Source organism: Sminthopsis crassicaudata, chromosome 3 (genome assembly GCF_048593235.1).
Source record: "Sminthopsis crassicaudata isolate SCR6 chromosome 3, ASM4859323v1, whole genome shotgun sequence".
Classification (NCBI taxonomy): domain Eukaryota; kingdom Metazoa; phylum Chordata; class Mammalia; order Dasyuromorphia; family Dasyuridae; genus Sminthopsis; species Sminthopsis crassicaudata.
The window spans coordinates 239,412,786-239,429,047 of NC_133619.1; the positions used below are offsets into that span (position 1 = coordinate 239,412,786).

The 16,262-nt window shown below is 34.8% G+C and overlaps 1 protein-coding gene across 2 annotated transcripts in view; it reads right to left on the minus strand.

Moving 5' to 3' along the window:
• IL3RA (interleukin 3 receptor subunit alpha) overlaps positions 1-16,029 on the minus strand; it is a 66,032-nt gene extending 50,003 nt beyond the window's left edge. The window contains exons 1-2 of one of the 2 annotated variants that reach the window (XM_074300251.1): positions 15,928-16,029; positions 793-899 (exon numbers count right to left, since the gene is read on the minus strand). In XM_074300251.1, coding sequence (XP_074156352.1) covers positions 793-880 — 88 coding nt within the window. In that variant the 5' untranslated portion in view covers positions 881-899; positions 15,928-16,029. Of the gene's footprint in view, positions 1-792; positions 900-3,545; positions 3,628-15,927 lie in introns of those variants that run through there. The other variant, XM_074300252.1, reaches the window with a different exon arrangement.
• Positions 16,030-16,262: the final 233 nt, after the last annotated feature.

Sequence of the window (16,262 nt, forward strand, 5' to 3'; positions counted from 1 at the left end):
GATGTGAAGTGAATATGGAACATCGCATATATTTTTGTATTTTTTCACTGTGTCAATTGGTTTTCCTGATTTTTCTCATTTCTTTTATTCCTTTTAAAAATTCTTTGTTACATGAGAGACTTCATTAGAAGTGAAGGAATAATGGGTGTATAGATATCAGTAAGATTTATTATTACTTTTAAAGAAAAGATATAGCTACTACTTCCTCTCTTCCCTTTTTCTTAAGACATTGTTAAGATTTCAAAATGTTAATGATATACGGTTAGTATTTCAACACACCCCTGCAAAACTCTGTGTTCAAAATTTTTTTCCCTTCTTCCCCTCCTCCCTTGTCTTCTAAACAGCAAGAAATCCAATATAGTTTAAACATATATAATTCTTCTAAACATATTTCCACATTTATTATGTAAATTTTAAATTTTACAAATAGGGAAACAGATTCAGAAAAGTTCAAGACCAACCAAGGTCACAGAAGAATTAAATGGAATAGCTGTGATTTTAATCCATGCCATTCAAATCCAGCATTCTTCCCACTGCTCAATGAGACAATTAAATGTATTATATCAATATTAACTTCCTAGTCATCACAGTGAGGAATGACAATAGCTAGTTATCCCAGTAAGGGATAATTAATAATAATTAATAATAACAAACATCTTCTAATTGATGCTAGAATGATAATACTGAATCAAGGTATAAAGTTATTTTAGCTTCCTGGAAAAAGAAAATACTTCAAAATTTCAAGGATAAATAAAGACCTCTTAAAAATTACTGTTATAATTTTATACTTACCCTCCTGTTTCTGTGTTTGGCTGTATGCTAGAGATAGTAGCATTGAGAACCAAAGGAAGATTATCAGATCAGCCATGAAACCACTCATTAGGACAGGGTCTGAAGTTCTGAAGTAGAAAGAGATAACAGGCAGTATATCTCTGAAATTTCAGAAGATTTGGTCTCTGGCTGTGTTTTTTAATGGCAGAAATCATGGAAACATTTATAAAATCTCTGACTTGGAAGTTACCTTTATTTCAATTCATACCTGAAAGGGAATTCCCTTTCCAATCTCCTTGACTAGATTCTTATTAGCTTTTTCAGGAAGGCCTCTAGAGAAAGGAAACTCACTACTTCCTACTAACTACCCATTCAATTTTTGTTCATTTTTCAGTCATATCTTAACTCTTTAGGATCCCATTTGGGGTTTTCTTGGCAAAAATACCAGAGTGGTTTGCCATTTCCTTCTCCAGCTCATTGTACAGATGAGAAAACTGAGGCAATTGGAGGGACTTGTCCAGAATCACACAGTTAGGAAATGACTGCTCAAAATGACATATAATCTAGGCAATTAATCTTAGTAAAGAAACATTTGTGAAATATAGGGAGTTCTTCCACAGATTCATATTTTTATGCATTTTGCTTACTTACCACACAACAGCAATCAGTGATAGCTTAATACCAATTTAGATTCAGCTCCATTTCTGTGAGTAATGTAAAAAGGTTTTTTTTTGTTTTTTGTTTTTTTTTTAAAGAAGAAATCAGGGTCAAATGACTTCTTTAAGGTCACACAGTTAATAATCGTCTGACAGCTACATTTGAACTCAAATCCACCAACTCCAGGATCAAAATGATCTAAACACTATACCAGAGGTTCTCAAACTACAGCCTGTGGGCCAGATGCAGCCACTGAGGATGTTTATGCGGCCCGCCCGGTTATGGCAAATGGGCTGAGGGGCCGAGACAGAGTGTGAGTTTTTGTTTTTATTATAGTCCGGCCTCCAACAGTCTGAGGGACAGTGAACTGGCCCCCTATTTAAAAAGTTTGAGGATCACTGCGTGATTTGACTGTACTATCCAGCTGCTCTGGAATTTGCTTCATTAAAGCATAAAGTATCATTTATTTGGCAGTTACCGTGTTCTGAGCAAGATTGTTAGTTCCTCAGGTAGAGAGAGGCTAAGTACCTCATTTGTTGTAGAGTTATTCTTCTTGTAGCTCTGCTAGACAGAGACAAACAGAAGTATTCATTTTTTGCTGTTTCATCTCTCCCTGATATACAATGACTTCCTTTGGCCAGTACAACCAGTTTTTGGGCCAAAAAAAAGTGGTAGTTGTGGGGTCCATAGCTTTGCTCTGAAGAGGGAGATAAGGACAGGTATTTGGTATCTTTCTTCTTCCTCTGCCTCTGTAATCTCTGCCCTTCCTCTGTACTCTCCTCTTCCTTTGGTTCAATTCTGAGAAGTTAAAGGGAAGCAGTAACTTGCAACAGAGAGGGAGGGAATATGACAACAAAATATTGAATGCATATGTGGTCACAGTATCTGATGGCTTAACTGTTTTTCTTGACTACTATGCAACTATGATGCAAATACAAAAGATGTGCATAAAGCATATTTTTAAACATTTTTTAATTTTTGTTTTTATAAAAAAATTAATATTTTGTTATTACAATTACATATAGAATTATTTTTAATATTTGTTTTAAAAAACTTTTGAGTTCCAAATTATCTCTTTCTCCCTATAAAGCATATATTAAAAAAAAATAAATGTAAGTAGGAAACTAATAAAATAAACTCCCCAATGGCTAAGTGTTTGTGTATTGGGGACAGGGGAAGATGGGCAGGGGTGAGGTTGGGGAGAGGTTGGAGGATTGGATTGTTACTGAGAAGTTGGTAAACCATTTAAATCTAAAGGACTGCCTAAGATTACTTCTTACTCATTTAGGAAAAGACTGAACAAATTGTAATATGTGATATATATAATGCGATATATTACAATGTGTTGTTTGGTATTGCACCATAACAAAAGAGTCTGGATGGTATAAAGTGAAGAACATAGTGAATAGATACAGGAGAACATTTTTTATGAAGATAATAACACTGCAGAGAAAAACAATTTTGAAAGGCTTAAGAATTCTAATTAAAACCACAACCAACCTTGTCTCCAGTGGAACTAAAATGTTACCCACCTCCTAACTATGAGATGATTAATATAAGTTGCAGAGGCATGTAATTTTGGACATGGCCCTTATTTGGTGGGTTTTTCTTGAGTAAATTTATTTATTTATCTATCTATCTATTTTTTGCTAAGGCAAATGGAGTTAGGTGACTTGCCCAAGGTCACTAGTGTCTGAGGAAGTATTAATGAGATCAAATCTGAACTCAGGGCTTGTGCTGTCTCCACTGAGCCATCTAACTGCCCCAAGCAAGTTTATTTGTAATTAGGGTTTTCTCTTATTCCTCTCTCCCTTCCTTTTAAACTCTGAGTTAATTGTGTTCATGGATGGGATTAGCCTCTCCCCCTCCCCCAAAAGAGTGAAATTTCCTACAATCTAAAGAAATAAATAAAATTCAGAAAGGAGCACAGATAACAAGCAAGACAATTCTGCAAATAATGTGGAAAATATTTTGTATACTTTAAAAAAGGGAAGTCATGACAAATGGATATTCATAATTGTGTTCTCCTGAGTGTATAGAAATTTAAATTCAAAATAAAAAGTTTTGTGAAATTAAATTTGAAAAAGTTAAAGAGAAGAATCAATGAGAAGTCCTACCTTCTGATATTTTAAAAACAAGTATAGAACAGCTAAATGGCGCAGTGGATAGAGGGCAACGCCTGGAGTCAGAAGATCCATCTTCTCAAGTTCAAATCTGGCCTCAGATACTTAACTAGCTGTGTGACCTTGGGCAAGTCACTTAATCCTGTTTGCTTCAATTTCCTCATTTGTAAAATAAGCTGGAAAATGAAATGACAAATCACTTTTGTAACTTTGTCAAGCAAACCCTAAAAGGGATCACTAAAGACTGAAAAACAATAAGGGTGGAAGAATCTCGGATATTAGGTTGGGAATGGGGTTATAAGGGAATGAGGAAGACAGCAGATGCCAATTCCACAGTGCTAGGTATGGGATTTTAGGTATTATTGTTGTCAAAGTTTCTCTTCTTCCTTTCCTGCTTTCATGCCATTTTTACTTGCATAGTGTGAACTCAAAGATATTTTATTTCTTCTCTAATCAAGAACAGGAAGGGAAGAGCTTGCTTGTTTTTAAAAGCAAATAAACAAAAACCACCTAAACTTTTCACAGACTATGAGAAATGGAAGGAACCATTTATCCTTTCTAAATTATATCTTATAAAGGATCTGTAGTCCAGAGAAGATGAATAAATTGAATAAATTCACACAGATGTTGGCAGAATCAGGATTTAAACCATTCTTTTGTCCTAGCTACTTTCATATTTCCTTGGATACTATCATTTAAGAATGCCATTTTACACTAGACATGTGTTTTGGACCCTCTCTCTTTGGGTACTCTTAAGGATTGAAATAGTAATTCACTTGACAAATTTCCTAGAAGCAGAAGAATGATTTTTTGGGGTTCTTGAATTTGCCTGCTGGGAGGCCTATTTTGTAATAAAGGCAAAACTGGGTGAAAGTTTTTTCCTAAGAAATTTGAAACTACACCCCAAAGTTACTAAACTGCACATACCTCCTTTTTTTAATTAAAGATTTTTATTTTCAAAACATATACATAGATAATTTTCAACATTCACCTTTGCAAAACTTTGTGTTCCAAATTTTTTTCCCTTCCTTCCTCCCCCAGACGTCAAGTGATCCAATATATGTTAAACATGTACAATTCTTCTATACATATTTCCACAATTATCATACTGCACAAGAAAAATCAGATCAAAAAGGAAAAATATGAGAAAGAAAATAAAATGCTAGAAAATTGCAACAAAAAAAGGTGAAAATACTATGTTGTGATCCATACTCACTCCCCACAGTTCTCTCTTTGGATGCAGATAGCTCTCTTCATTACAACACTATTAGAACTGGCCTGAATCACCTCATTGTTGAAAAAAGCCACATTCATCCCAACAGATCATTGTATAATTTTGCTGTTGCTGTGTACAATGTTCTCCTGGTTCTACTCACTTCACTCAGTATCAGTTCATGTAAGTCTCTCCAATATTCTTTTTTTTTTTTCTTTGTTAAATATAATTTTATTTTTTCTATTTGCATATAAAGACAGTTTTCAATATTCATTTTTATAAGATTTTGAGTTCCAAATTTCTCTTTCACTTTCTCCCCTCCCCCTTCCCAACAGAGCAAGAAATCTGATATACATATCCAACCATTTTAAATATTTTCACATTAGTTATGTTGTGAAAGAAGAATCAGCAAAAAAACTATGAAAAAGAACAAAAACAAACCCCACATAAATGAAAACAGTATGCTTTGATTTGCATTCAGACTCCATAGTTCTTTCTCTGATGTGGATAGCATTTTCCATCATGAATCTTTTAGAACTGTCTTGGATCATTGTATTGCTAAAAGGAACTTTGTTTATCATAGTTGATCATCATACAATATTTGTGCATATCCTTTAACCCAATGATATTCCTCTGGAATTACATCCCAAAGAAATCAAAGGAAGAAAAAAAGGTCCTATCTGTATGAAAATATTTATAGCTTTTCTCATGGTGCCAAAGATTAAGCTAATGCCCATTGATTAAATAATGTTTAAACAATTTATGGTACATAAAAATATTGGAATACTATTGTGCTGCCAGAAAAATGAAGTAACTCATCTATAACTTATGGTTTTAGAAAGTTGTCTCATGCACTGAAGGTTGTGATTTGCTCATGGTAATACAGTTAAAAGATGTGAGAGACAGAATTTGAACTCCATCTTTCCTTACTTCAAGATCAACCCTCTAGCTGCTGCTATGTTGCTTTTCCATTTGTAATTAAGATCAGGGAAGGCTTTTGATCACAATTCTGATACAATAAACAGGAATTCCACACTCGATCAAGAAGCAAATAGGATCCCTCTCTCTATTACCTATCAGTCCAGCTTCCATCTGGATAAAAAGAACAATGTGGTTTTCTTTTTTTATTCTTTGGAGTTCATTTTTTAGATATATTTTAGCCATTTTTTATGAATCCCAGGGGTTAATATGTAATAGGGAAGCATTTTAAACCATGGAGTCTTTTGTGGCTTCCTGTACATACCATATTCAAAAAGTATTTTTAATTTAAAACTTTTTCTTTTTTTTTAAAAAAAACTAACATTTTTTCCCTCTCCATATCTGTTCCCCTCCCTGGGGGAAAAAAAAAAAACCTCTCATAACAAATATGCATGGTCAAGCAAAAAAGAATTTTCACAATGGTCATGTCAAAAGCTGACTGTCTCATTCAGAATATTTAGTTCATCACTTCTATGTCAGGAGGTGGGCAGCATTCATCATCATTGGTGAATAATTGATCATTGTATTGATCAAGGATCTTAAATCTTTCTTTTTTCTTTTCTTTTTTTTGCTTAACCAATTGGGGTTAAGCCACTTGCTCAGGGTCACACAAATCTTTCAATCATTTGTTTCTATGATGTTGTTATAGTTTAGATTATTCTTTTGGTTCTGCTCACTATCCTACGTAAGTTCATGCAACTCTTCCCAAATGGTAGTTCCAGCAAAACATAACACAGACTATGCTATACTGAATGTTTAGTTTGTCAGAGATATTTTGCATGTTAACACATGTTTATCATGGAAGATTATGTGATATACTAGAAATGATGTCACATTTTTACAACATGTTACTGTACTATGAAATAAGAAAGGATCCTGGATTTGAGATCATATTCAAATTCAATTTCAAATTCTACCTATCCCTCTTACTAGTTCTGCAACCTTGGACAAATTACTTAACTTCTTTTAAAGGCACATAGGTATAATACTTGCACTTGCTGTTATTGGGTCATGTCTTTCATAGTTGGCATCCTACAAAAGACAGTCCAGAGGTGATAAATTCTATGGGTCAGCAGCTTCCAAAACCCCAACTTGTGGGTTTCTTTACCAGTCTGGCAGAAAACTGTCGTTGAAACAAAAGCCATTCAATGAAACAAAATAGCTAATAAAATGACAAGAAAAGATCCTTCTGCTTAGACATAGGATACATTTTCCAACGAGTTATTATACCGCAACAAAGAGGACACATACTTAGAAAGCATACATGACTTGGGACTATAATGGGGAGTACACATGTAGAGAATAGTTGTGCTCAGAAAATGTACATGAAGACGCACATGCCAGGAATGTTTGTGTCTAAGGATTGTGTGTGGAGAGCACATATGTATAAGACATTAAATTCAGATCTCTGATCTCAATTTCAATATCCCTTGTTGTGAAGGAAGCAATTTTCTTTTTTTTTTCTTTGTTTTATTATAGCTTTTTATTTACAAGATATATGCATAGGCAATTTTGCTGCATTGACAATTGCAAAACCTTTTATTCCAACTTTTCCCCTCCCCCATTCCTTCCCCCAGATGGGAGGTTGACCAATACATGTTAAATATGTTAAAGTATAAGTTATATATATATACACACATATATATATACATGTCAAAACGGTTATTTTGCTGTACAAAAAAAAATGGACTTTGAAATAGTGTACAATTAGCTTATGAAGGAAATAAAAAATGCAGGTGAATAAAAATAGAGGGATTAGGAATTCTATGTAGTGGTTCATAGTCATCTCTGAGAGTTCTGTCAATGGGTATAGCTGGTTCAGTTCATTACTGCTCTATTGTAACTGATTTGGTTCATCTCATTGTTGGAGAGGGCCACGTCTATCAGAATTGATTATCATACAGTATTGTTATTGAAGTATTTAATGATCTCCTGGTCCTGCTCATTTCACTCAGCATCAGTTCATGTAAGTCTCTCAAGGCCTTTCTGAAATCATCCTGTTGGTCATTTCTTACAGAACAATAATATTCCATAATATCCATATAACACAATTTATTTAGCCAATCACCAATTGATGGGCATCCATGTAGTTTCCAGTTTCTGGCCACTGCAAAAATGGCTGCCACAAACATTTCTGCACATATAGGTCCTTTTCCCTTCTTTAAGATCTCTTTGGGATATGAGCCCAGTAGTAGCACTGCTGGATCAAAGGGTAGGCATAGTTTGATAACTTTTTGAGCATAGTTCCAAATCGTGGGAAGCAATTTTCTAAGATGTATTGCCATTCCTTCAACATAAAAGGAATCTTCTGGTAATAACATCATGCTCTTCTTTTCTGGAGTTTTAAAGCTTTGGTCTGCAATGGTTGCAGTGCTTTGTAGATTTGGAGTCACTGCTGGGCAATATTCCTGCTACCAAAAGCCCTGCTGGGCTTCCTTTCTTTACAGCCACTGGACTCTAGTTGATTAGGGTGAAGTTACTAGAAAGCTTCTCCTTTAAAAGGACAAGCTAAAACCTCATTAATCTTGACCAAGCTACCACTTCAAAAAGAGGCACAGGGTCCATAGGCTAAAATTGACTCTTATCTTTTTAACACCCTGTATCTAATGTTGAATTGTGGTCTATTCTCATAGGTAACTTGGTTAGAAAATCCTTGTGATTCCTATTCACATCCCCCTTTTAGGGATCATGTGCCTGCCTCAAATCCATTTAAGAAGACTCTGCCTCAAAGACCTTATAGGAACTGTATGAAAGCTGGGGTCCAAAGACGATCTTACTTTCAAGGTTCACTCTGTATTGTCAAGAATCTGACTTAAAACAAAAGCAAAGTGAAGGCAAGATGATTGCCCTCCATCCAAAAGTAAAGTGAAGGTGACAAGGCGATTGGTTTCCATCCTCCTGGCTCAAATTCCCACCTTTATTATGTCTATCTATCTATCTAATCTATAAAAGAGTAATATTCCCCCTTTTAATTTTAGTCCTATGTTGGAGCAGCATTTTGATCAGGGGGAAAAACTTCCCTATCTTTGAACATGCTGTCAAAGGAGAATTGTGATGATTATACATCTTGTTTTATTTTTTTCTTCTAAGTCACTGATGTGTGATTTTGGGCTTCTCTTTTTTAATCCTTCCTGTTTTCTTATTCCACTCCTCTTTTCCTTATGCCCTCTAGTTTTGTTTCCTTTTCTCCTGCTTTCTGTTCCTCACTCTCAGCCCTAATTTTGTCTTCCACTTGAAAAAAAGTCCCAACAGAATTTTGTTCAAGGCCAAACATCTGTAATGGCCACAATGTGTATGTGTGTGTTTTTTAAAGGAACATCTCACAAGTTACCAAATAGATTTAATTGTTCATTATTTTGGTAAAGGCAGGCCCTTTTCTGTGGCCATTCATGGTTTACATAATGACAAATAAGACCTTAGAGTATATGGAGGGAGAGAGACAATTTTAGCAACACTGATAGAGTGGCTTATATCAGCTATTGTGAGAAGTAAGGATCCTAGTTAAAGGATATCACTAAAACTTCATTGACCAAACTGGGTTTCTAGTCTTGGGAGTCAACTTTAGTGAAAACTATGAAGCAAGCAAGGATAGTACTTTCTCCCAACTTCTTTCTCCTCATCTTGGATAAATAATGCAATTTCTTTAAACTTTCTCATTACTATCTTCAATATTGAGATCTCCTCTCAGAAAAAAAAACTGAATGAAGTAATTCCTGCTAATATATAAGTGACTAATAAGATTTATATTGTTAACTTTCTCAAATATATTTACATTTTTCCATCCTTTTAGAAGACAAAATAATTTCCTCAAGTTCCAAGTCTGATCATGTCACTTTCCTGTTCCAAATTCTTTAGTCTTAGAATGTAAATACTTTTTCATAGCATTTGATTGTATGGCTCAGAAGAAGACAACACAATCAAAACTTCCAAAAAAAATTTGAATTGATCTCAGGTTACAGAACAGCTCAAAAAGGGTTTTGAAAATCAAGTAAGAGAGGAAGAGGAAAAAGTGGGAAGAGAAATGAGAGTGATGCAAGAAAATCAAGAAAAAAGTCTACAGCTTGGTAAAATATACACAGACACATAAATTGAAGAAAATAACACATTAAAAAATAGACTAGGCCAAATGGTAAAAGAGGAACAAAGAGCAAATGATGAGAAGGATGCTTTGAAAAGCAAAATTGGCCAAATGGAAAGAGAGGCACAAAAGTTCACTGGAGGAAAAAAAAAAATCTTCTTAAAAAGTAGAATTGGGCAAATGGAAAAAGAGATACAAAAGTTCACTGAACAAAATTGTAGAAGGCCACAGATAGTGGGGAAATTCTGGATGAGGTATAATACCCTTCGACCAGTGGGAACCTGCTGACAATGTCTAGTTTGGCTCCCCATCTCCCCTAAGGGTTCTAGGTCTTCCTGAGAAGTACAAGAGGTGACAATCTGTGTTGTAAAAAACAGAGTGATACCAAATGACAAAGAGTACAATAGCAAGTTGTTTATGTGGTTCTAGTTAGCCAAGTGTGCTATGGTTATATAAAGGCATTAGAGTATACAAGATTGAGAGAATTTGGAACAAGCGAACTCCATGTTTGACCATCTACATAAGTCCTGCTTCTTCACTCCTCTTCTAAAACCAAGATCACGAAGATCCTTCAGAGAGCAAGTCCAGACACATTTGGTGTTCAACACAAGGCCTTGCGAAGCAGGGCACAAAGCAGCTCGACTGAAAAGAACAATGCAAGTTCAGTTGAGGAGTCCCTGAGCATGACCCTAGGAACAGAGTAAATATAAAGACCGGCAAAGGAACCTAATCACTTTTGTTTTTCAGCCAAAATGAAGCAAATAGTAACAAATAGCCTCCCTCCCGAGGGAAGTATGAAACAGGTTTAATTAGGTTAAAAGAGAAGCAAGGTTAGTTGGTAACTTAGAAGCAGATCATTGAGTTCTCAGATGCTCAGGAGTGCACGTCTCTGTGACTTTGTAAGGAGAGTTTGAAGCCAGAAATGTGGAAGGTAGTGGGAGAACAACTAACTGAATACAACAGAGGAAAATTGGCTTTAAGAAATCTCACATATAAGAAAAAGAAAAAGAAAGCTTTTAGCCTGGGGTGTCAAACAAGGAAATATGAAGAGAAAAACAAGCAGAAGGTTGGTGCCTATAGCCCAGGAGGATACAGCACATGGGATGGAGCTAAGGAAGTCTTTTTTTTAATATTTTGTTTATTTATATTGTTTGTTACTGTTCTAAATGGTTTGGGGGGGGTAGGGCTTCTCCATTTCTCAGCCCTATTTCATTTCCACCTATGCCTGAGCATGTGTGCTTAGTGTATCCTCAGTTTCCCAATCCTCCTTCAATTCCATCTTCAAGGTCAGGAGGAGGAGTGGGAGGGGCCATGACATCATCATCACTACCAACACAGTTTTGCTTTCCTATGCCCTGAGGCAAGGCAAAAGAGAGGAGACATTTTACTGCAGTAAGGATTACCATTGAGCACTTTGGTTTTTTAAGTAAGGTCTCTGTAGAAAGCCTAGCAGCCCTTATACCTATCCCTATCCAATGGAAAGCTAATACACCAATGTGGATGGAAAAGTGACCCTTAACCAGTAAAAAAATTCAGGCTTTATTAGATATAATACAAGAGCAACTTGATCAAGGACACTTACAACCTTCTCTAAATCCTTGGAATTCCCCTGTATTTGTTATAAAAAAAAAAAGCAATCTGGAAAATGGAGGATGTTGACTGATTTGAGAAAAGTAAATGAACAGATGGAAACTATGGGAACTCTTCAGCCTGCACTTCCATCTCCTACTCAGTTGCCAAGAGAATGGCCTCTGTGGGTTATAGACATTAAGGATTGTTTCTATTCTATCCCTCTAGATAAGGAGGATATGAAAAGATTTGCCTTTTCAGTGCCCAGTGTTAACTTAGCTGAGCCTTATAAAAGATATGAATGGACAGTTTTGCCACAGGGAATAAAAACCAGCCCTACTATGTGCCAAATGTATGTGGCTGCTGCTCTTGCTCCAGTAAGAAAAGCATTTCCAAAAGTTATGTTATTGTATTACATGAATGATATCTTAGAGTGTACACCTGAGGAGCAAATGTTAGAAGCAAGTCTACAAAAGACCATAGAAATACTAAGGAACTACCAATTTTATATAGCCCCAATAAAAATTCAAAGGCATGCTCCTTTTCAATATTTAGGATATGAAGTATATCCCAAGGTACTTATAGTACAAAAACTTTCTTTAAGAATAGAGAAATTGAACATCTTAAATGACTTTCAGAAATTGACAGGAGATATCCAATGGATTTGTCCAGTGTTAGGCTTAACTATTTATCAATTACAACCATTGTATGGCATTTTAAGGGGAAACACTGCTTTAGACTCACCATACCAGCTTACAAAAGAAGCCCAAGAGACTTTGAGAGAAGTTGAACTGGCTTTATCCAATGTGGTTGAAAGAGTCACTTAAAAACCTTTAAAAATATCAGGTTTTGCTACAAAAGAGGCACCTACAGCAAGGAGACTGTGTGATTGAGAGGGTGACCCTCCAAACACAACCAGACCAAAGTTTTATTTCTTGCCCAGCGCTTGTGGTTATGATCTTATTAAAGGCCATTAAGCAAGTAATATAATTATCTGGGATAAGATGACAAGATATACAGCTTTTACACCAATGCACAAATCAATGTATGCTGTGAAACATCCCAGAGTGGCAAATTTTATTGGCCATAACTCCAAATTTTATACACAGGCCTCCATTAAAGATAACCAGACTGTTACATAATTGGCCATGGAGGGCTTGGAATATGATATTTCAGAGGGTAAAGGAGCTAGGATTGCAACCAAAAAGCACCTACCTGGTAAAACTGAATATAGTCCTTCAGGGGAAAAATCCCTTCAGGGAAAATCCTTTAATCAATGAAATTGAGAACTTTCAAAAATTCTTGATCAGAACCAAAGATGAATATAAAATCTGACTTGAAAACATAACACTCAAGAGAAGCATAGAGAAGTATAAAGGAGGGAAATCGTATTTTATCTTTAATCCTTCTTCATTCTTTTATCCTTAATAAGGTTGAACTATTTACATTAATACATGGGAAGATAAAACTTGTAATTCATAAACATTTCTCATTATTAGGACAGTTAAAAGAAGTACATATATAGATAGAAGGCACAGGTGTGAAATGAATATGAAGGGATCACAGCTACAAAAAATCAAGGGGAGAAAGAGAAAGGGAGAAGTAGAATAGGATAAAGAGTCAAGGCAGGGTTTTTACAGTGGAGGGAAAGATGAAGGAAATGAAGGGGAGTGGATGAACTTTAGTCTCATTATAACTGACTCAAAGGGAATAACATGCATCCTTTTTTGAGCACAGAAATCTATCTTACTCTGCAGGAAAGTAGGAAGGAAAGGAGATATGAGAAGAAGGTGGGGTGATTGAAGGAAAGCCAGACTGAGGGAGGTATTAGTCAAAAACAAAACACTTTTGAGGAGGAACAGGGTGAAAGGAGAGAGTGAAAAGAATAAATATTGGGGGAAATAGGATGGAGGAAAATATAGATAGAAATAGTAACTGAAAAAAAAAATTGAAGCAAGTTTCTCTGACAAAATTCTCATTTTTCAAACATGTAGAGAATTGAGTCAAATTTACAAAAATAAAAGCCATTCCCCAATTTATAAATAAGAAGATATAAATTGTTGTCAGATGAAGTAATAAAAGCTATCTTTAACCATATGAAAACAATGCTCTTACTATTAAATAGAAAAATGCAAATTAAAACAATTCTGAGGTACTACTTCATGCCTATTTAATTGGATAATAGAAAAAGGGAAACGATAAATGTTGGAGAAAATATGGGGAAAATGAGACATTAATAAACTACTGATGGAGTAGTAAACTGATTCCATCATACTGTAAAAACCTTATGAACTATGCCCAAAGGGTATAAAACCCTGCATATCCTTTGACAATACCACTTTTAAGCCCAAATCCTAAAAGAGATTAAAAAGCAAAAAAAAGGAAAAAGACTTGTAAGTAAATAATAGTTATAACAGGTCTTTTCTGGTGGCAAAGAATTGGACATTGAAAGAATGCCCCTCAATTGGAAAATGGTTAAACAAATTGTGGAGTGTGACTATAATGGAATACTATTGTGCTATAAGAATTGATGAGCCATACTCTTTCAGAAAAACCTAGAAAGTCCTCTATGAGCTGATGCAAAGTGAAATGTGTACTGTCTAAAAAGTACAGCAAAATTCTAAGATGGTCACCTGTGAATGAATTAGCTATTGATTGCAATACAATGATCCAAGACAACTCTGAAGAACTTATGGTGAAAAATGCCATACATTCCTAGAGAAAGAACTGATGGTGTCTGAATACAGATTGAAACATATTGTTTTTACTTTATTTTTCTAGAATTTTTTGATTGTTTTCTTGAATAACATGACTAATATGGAAATATTTTGTATGATTATATAGGTATAATCTATATTTGAATTGCTTGCTTTCTCAGTGAGGGAGGTGGAAAGGGAGAAAGGGAGAACATGGAACTTAAAGTTTAAAAACAAATATTAAAAATGTTTTTATATGTAATTGGGGAAAAGTTATAATATTAAATTAAAAAAAAAAAAAAAGAATTCCTAGGACATCCTGTCTCATTACTTCTCTTTTCCTCATCAACTGGAATCCAATCTCCCTATTACAAGAATCCTTTTCCTAACTCCCTGACTACAAATGACCTCTTCCTCTTCTTGACTCATAATATTTTGCATATATCTGTAATGACATTGTCCTATTTTACTAAATTCTCTTTTACTTCCTTCATTCTGAGTCATAATTGTTTTTTATCTGTGCAAACATCCTATTCATCCAGTAAAAATATAAGTTCCTCGAAGGCAAAGACTACTTAATTTTTTCTTAGATGCTAAATAAATACTTGTTCAATTGAATTGATTTGAACAAAGTACCACAAAAATATACTTTAAAGAATGAATTTCTATTGAAGTTTCAGATGCTAGAAAGGGAAAGATTTCCTGACACATTTTGAATCATATCATACAAACAATTTCCTACTCTGCTTGGCACTACTTATCTGGGTAATATATAAGATTGGAATAGAATTTAGAGTTCTCCAGGAAACAAAGGACTAGGGATATTCTAATATTTTTCCTTTGCTCTGGAATTGCCAAAAAGGAGCAAGGTGATATAAACTGTACTTCTTAGTTTTTCCATGCTCAATATACCATCTTTAATCTCTATGGAGCTATGTAGATCATTACCCATGACTGAAATGTCTAATCAAGTTTCAAATACTTGGGAGTTGAAATGACAGTATTTCTGATAATTTTCAGATTCTTGTGGGAATTGGGAACTTGAAAGAGACTCATAGCAAGTAGCAATCAATAATTTATTTTTAAACTTAATCTATACACTGTTTTCAGAGCTTATTAGCATAGTACTTGGAATGCATCACGTTTTTAATATTGATTGACTTTAAAACTCATAATGACTTGTCCCCTTTCTACATTTCCAGTCTCACACTTGTTTCCTTTCCAAGTATTGTACAATCCAAAGACATAGGACTCCTGATTTTCATATTCCACCTCCCAGTTCTGGGAAATTTCACTGACTTTCTATGTTCTGGCTTCCTTCAAGTCTCAGCTAAAATTCCAACTTATGTAACCAACCCTTTCCTGGTCCCCTTTAATACTAGAGTCTTCTCTTTGAAATTACCTCTGACTTATCTTGTACATATCTTGTCTGTACAGAGTTTGTGCGCTATCTAACCCATTAGATTGTTTCAACCTTTCATAGTAACTGTTGAATAAATTCATGTTGACTATCAGTCAAAATTTGAAAAAGGGAAAACTTACTCCATTGGCAAGTTGTTTATTTTTTACAATTCAGCTCTTTCATGATGAAAGTCTCCGCTTACAGAAGGATGATGTAATTACACTCTAATTCCAGTTGAAATTATCTTGGGATTTCCAATGTTATCATTGTATTTGTATTCTTTCAATAATTCTTCTATACTTTGCTAATATATTTCCCACCACTCATCCAACAAAATCCCTGGCTGCCTATAACCTATGAGAAGAAGCTGCATCAGAAGAAACTCTAATTGAGTTTCAAAATGAAGAATGTGAAATATAGTTATAAGACAAAAAACTTACTGTTTAGTACTGGGGACCTCTTTCTTTTCTTAAGATCAAACAGTGCAGTTCTACAGGCAAGACTTTCTGTCTTCTGGGCACAGGCAGAACTGAGCCACTCCCTCTTGAGATTTTTTTTTCCCCCTTATATCCTCTGAAGCTTCCTGTTTTTTTTGTTTTTTTTTTTTTGTTTTTTTTTTTTTAATGATGGCACACCTTGCTATGAATTTCCCTCATTAAGGCTTTAGAATTGTTTTAAAATTCCAAAGCCACTAAAGAAATGGGGAAAATGCAAAAAGTAAAAAATTTGAAACCAGAAGAATTGGGCTTGGACCAGAAAGAACTGGGTTCTTCTC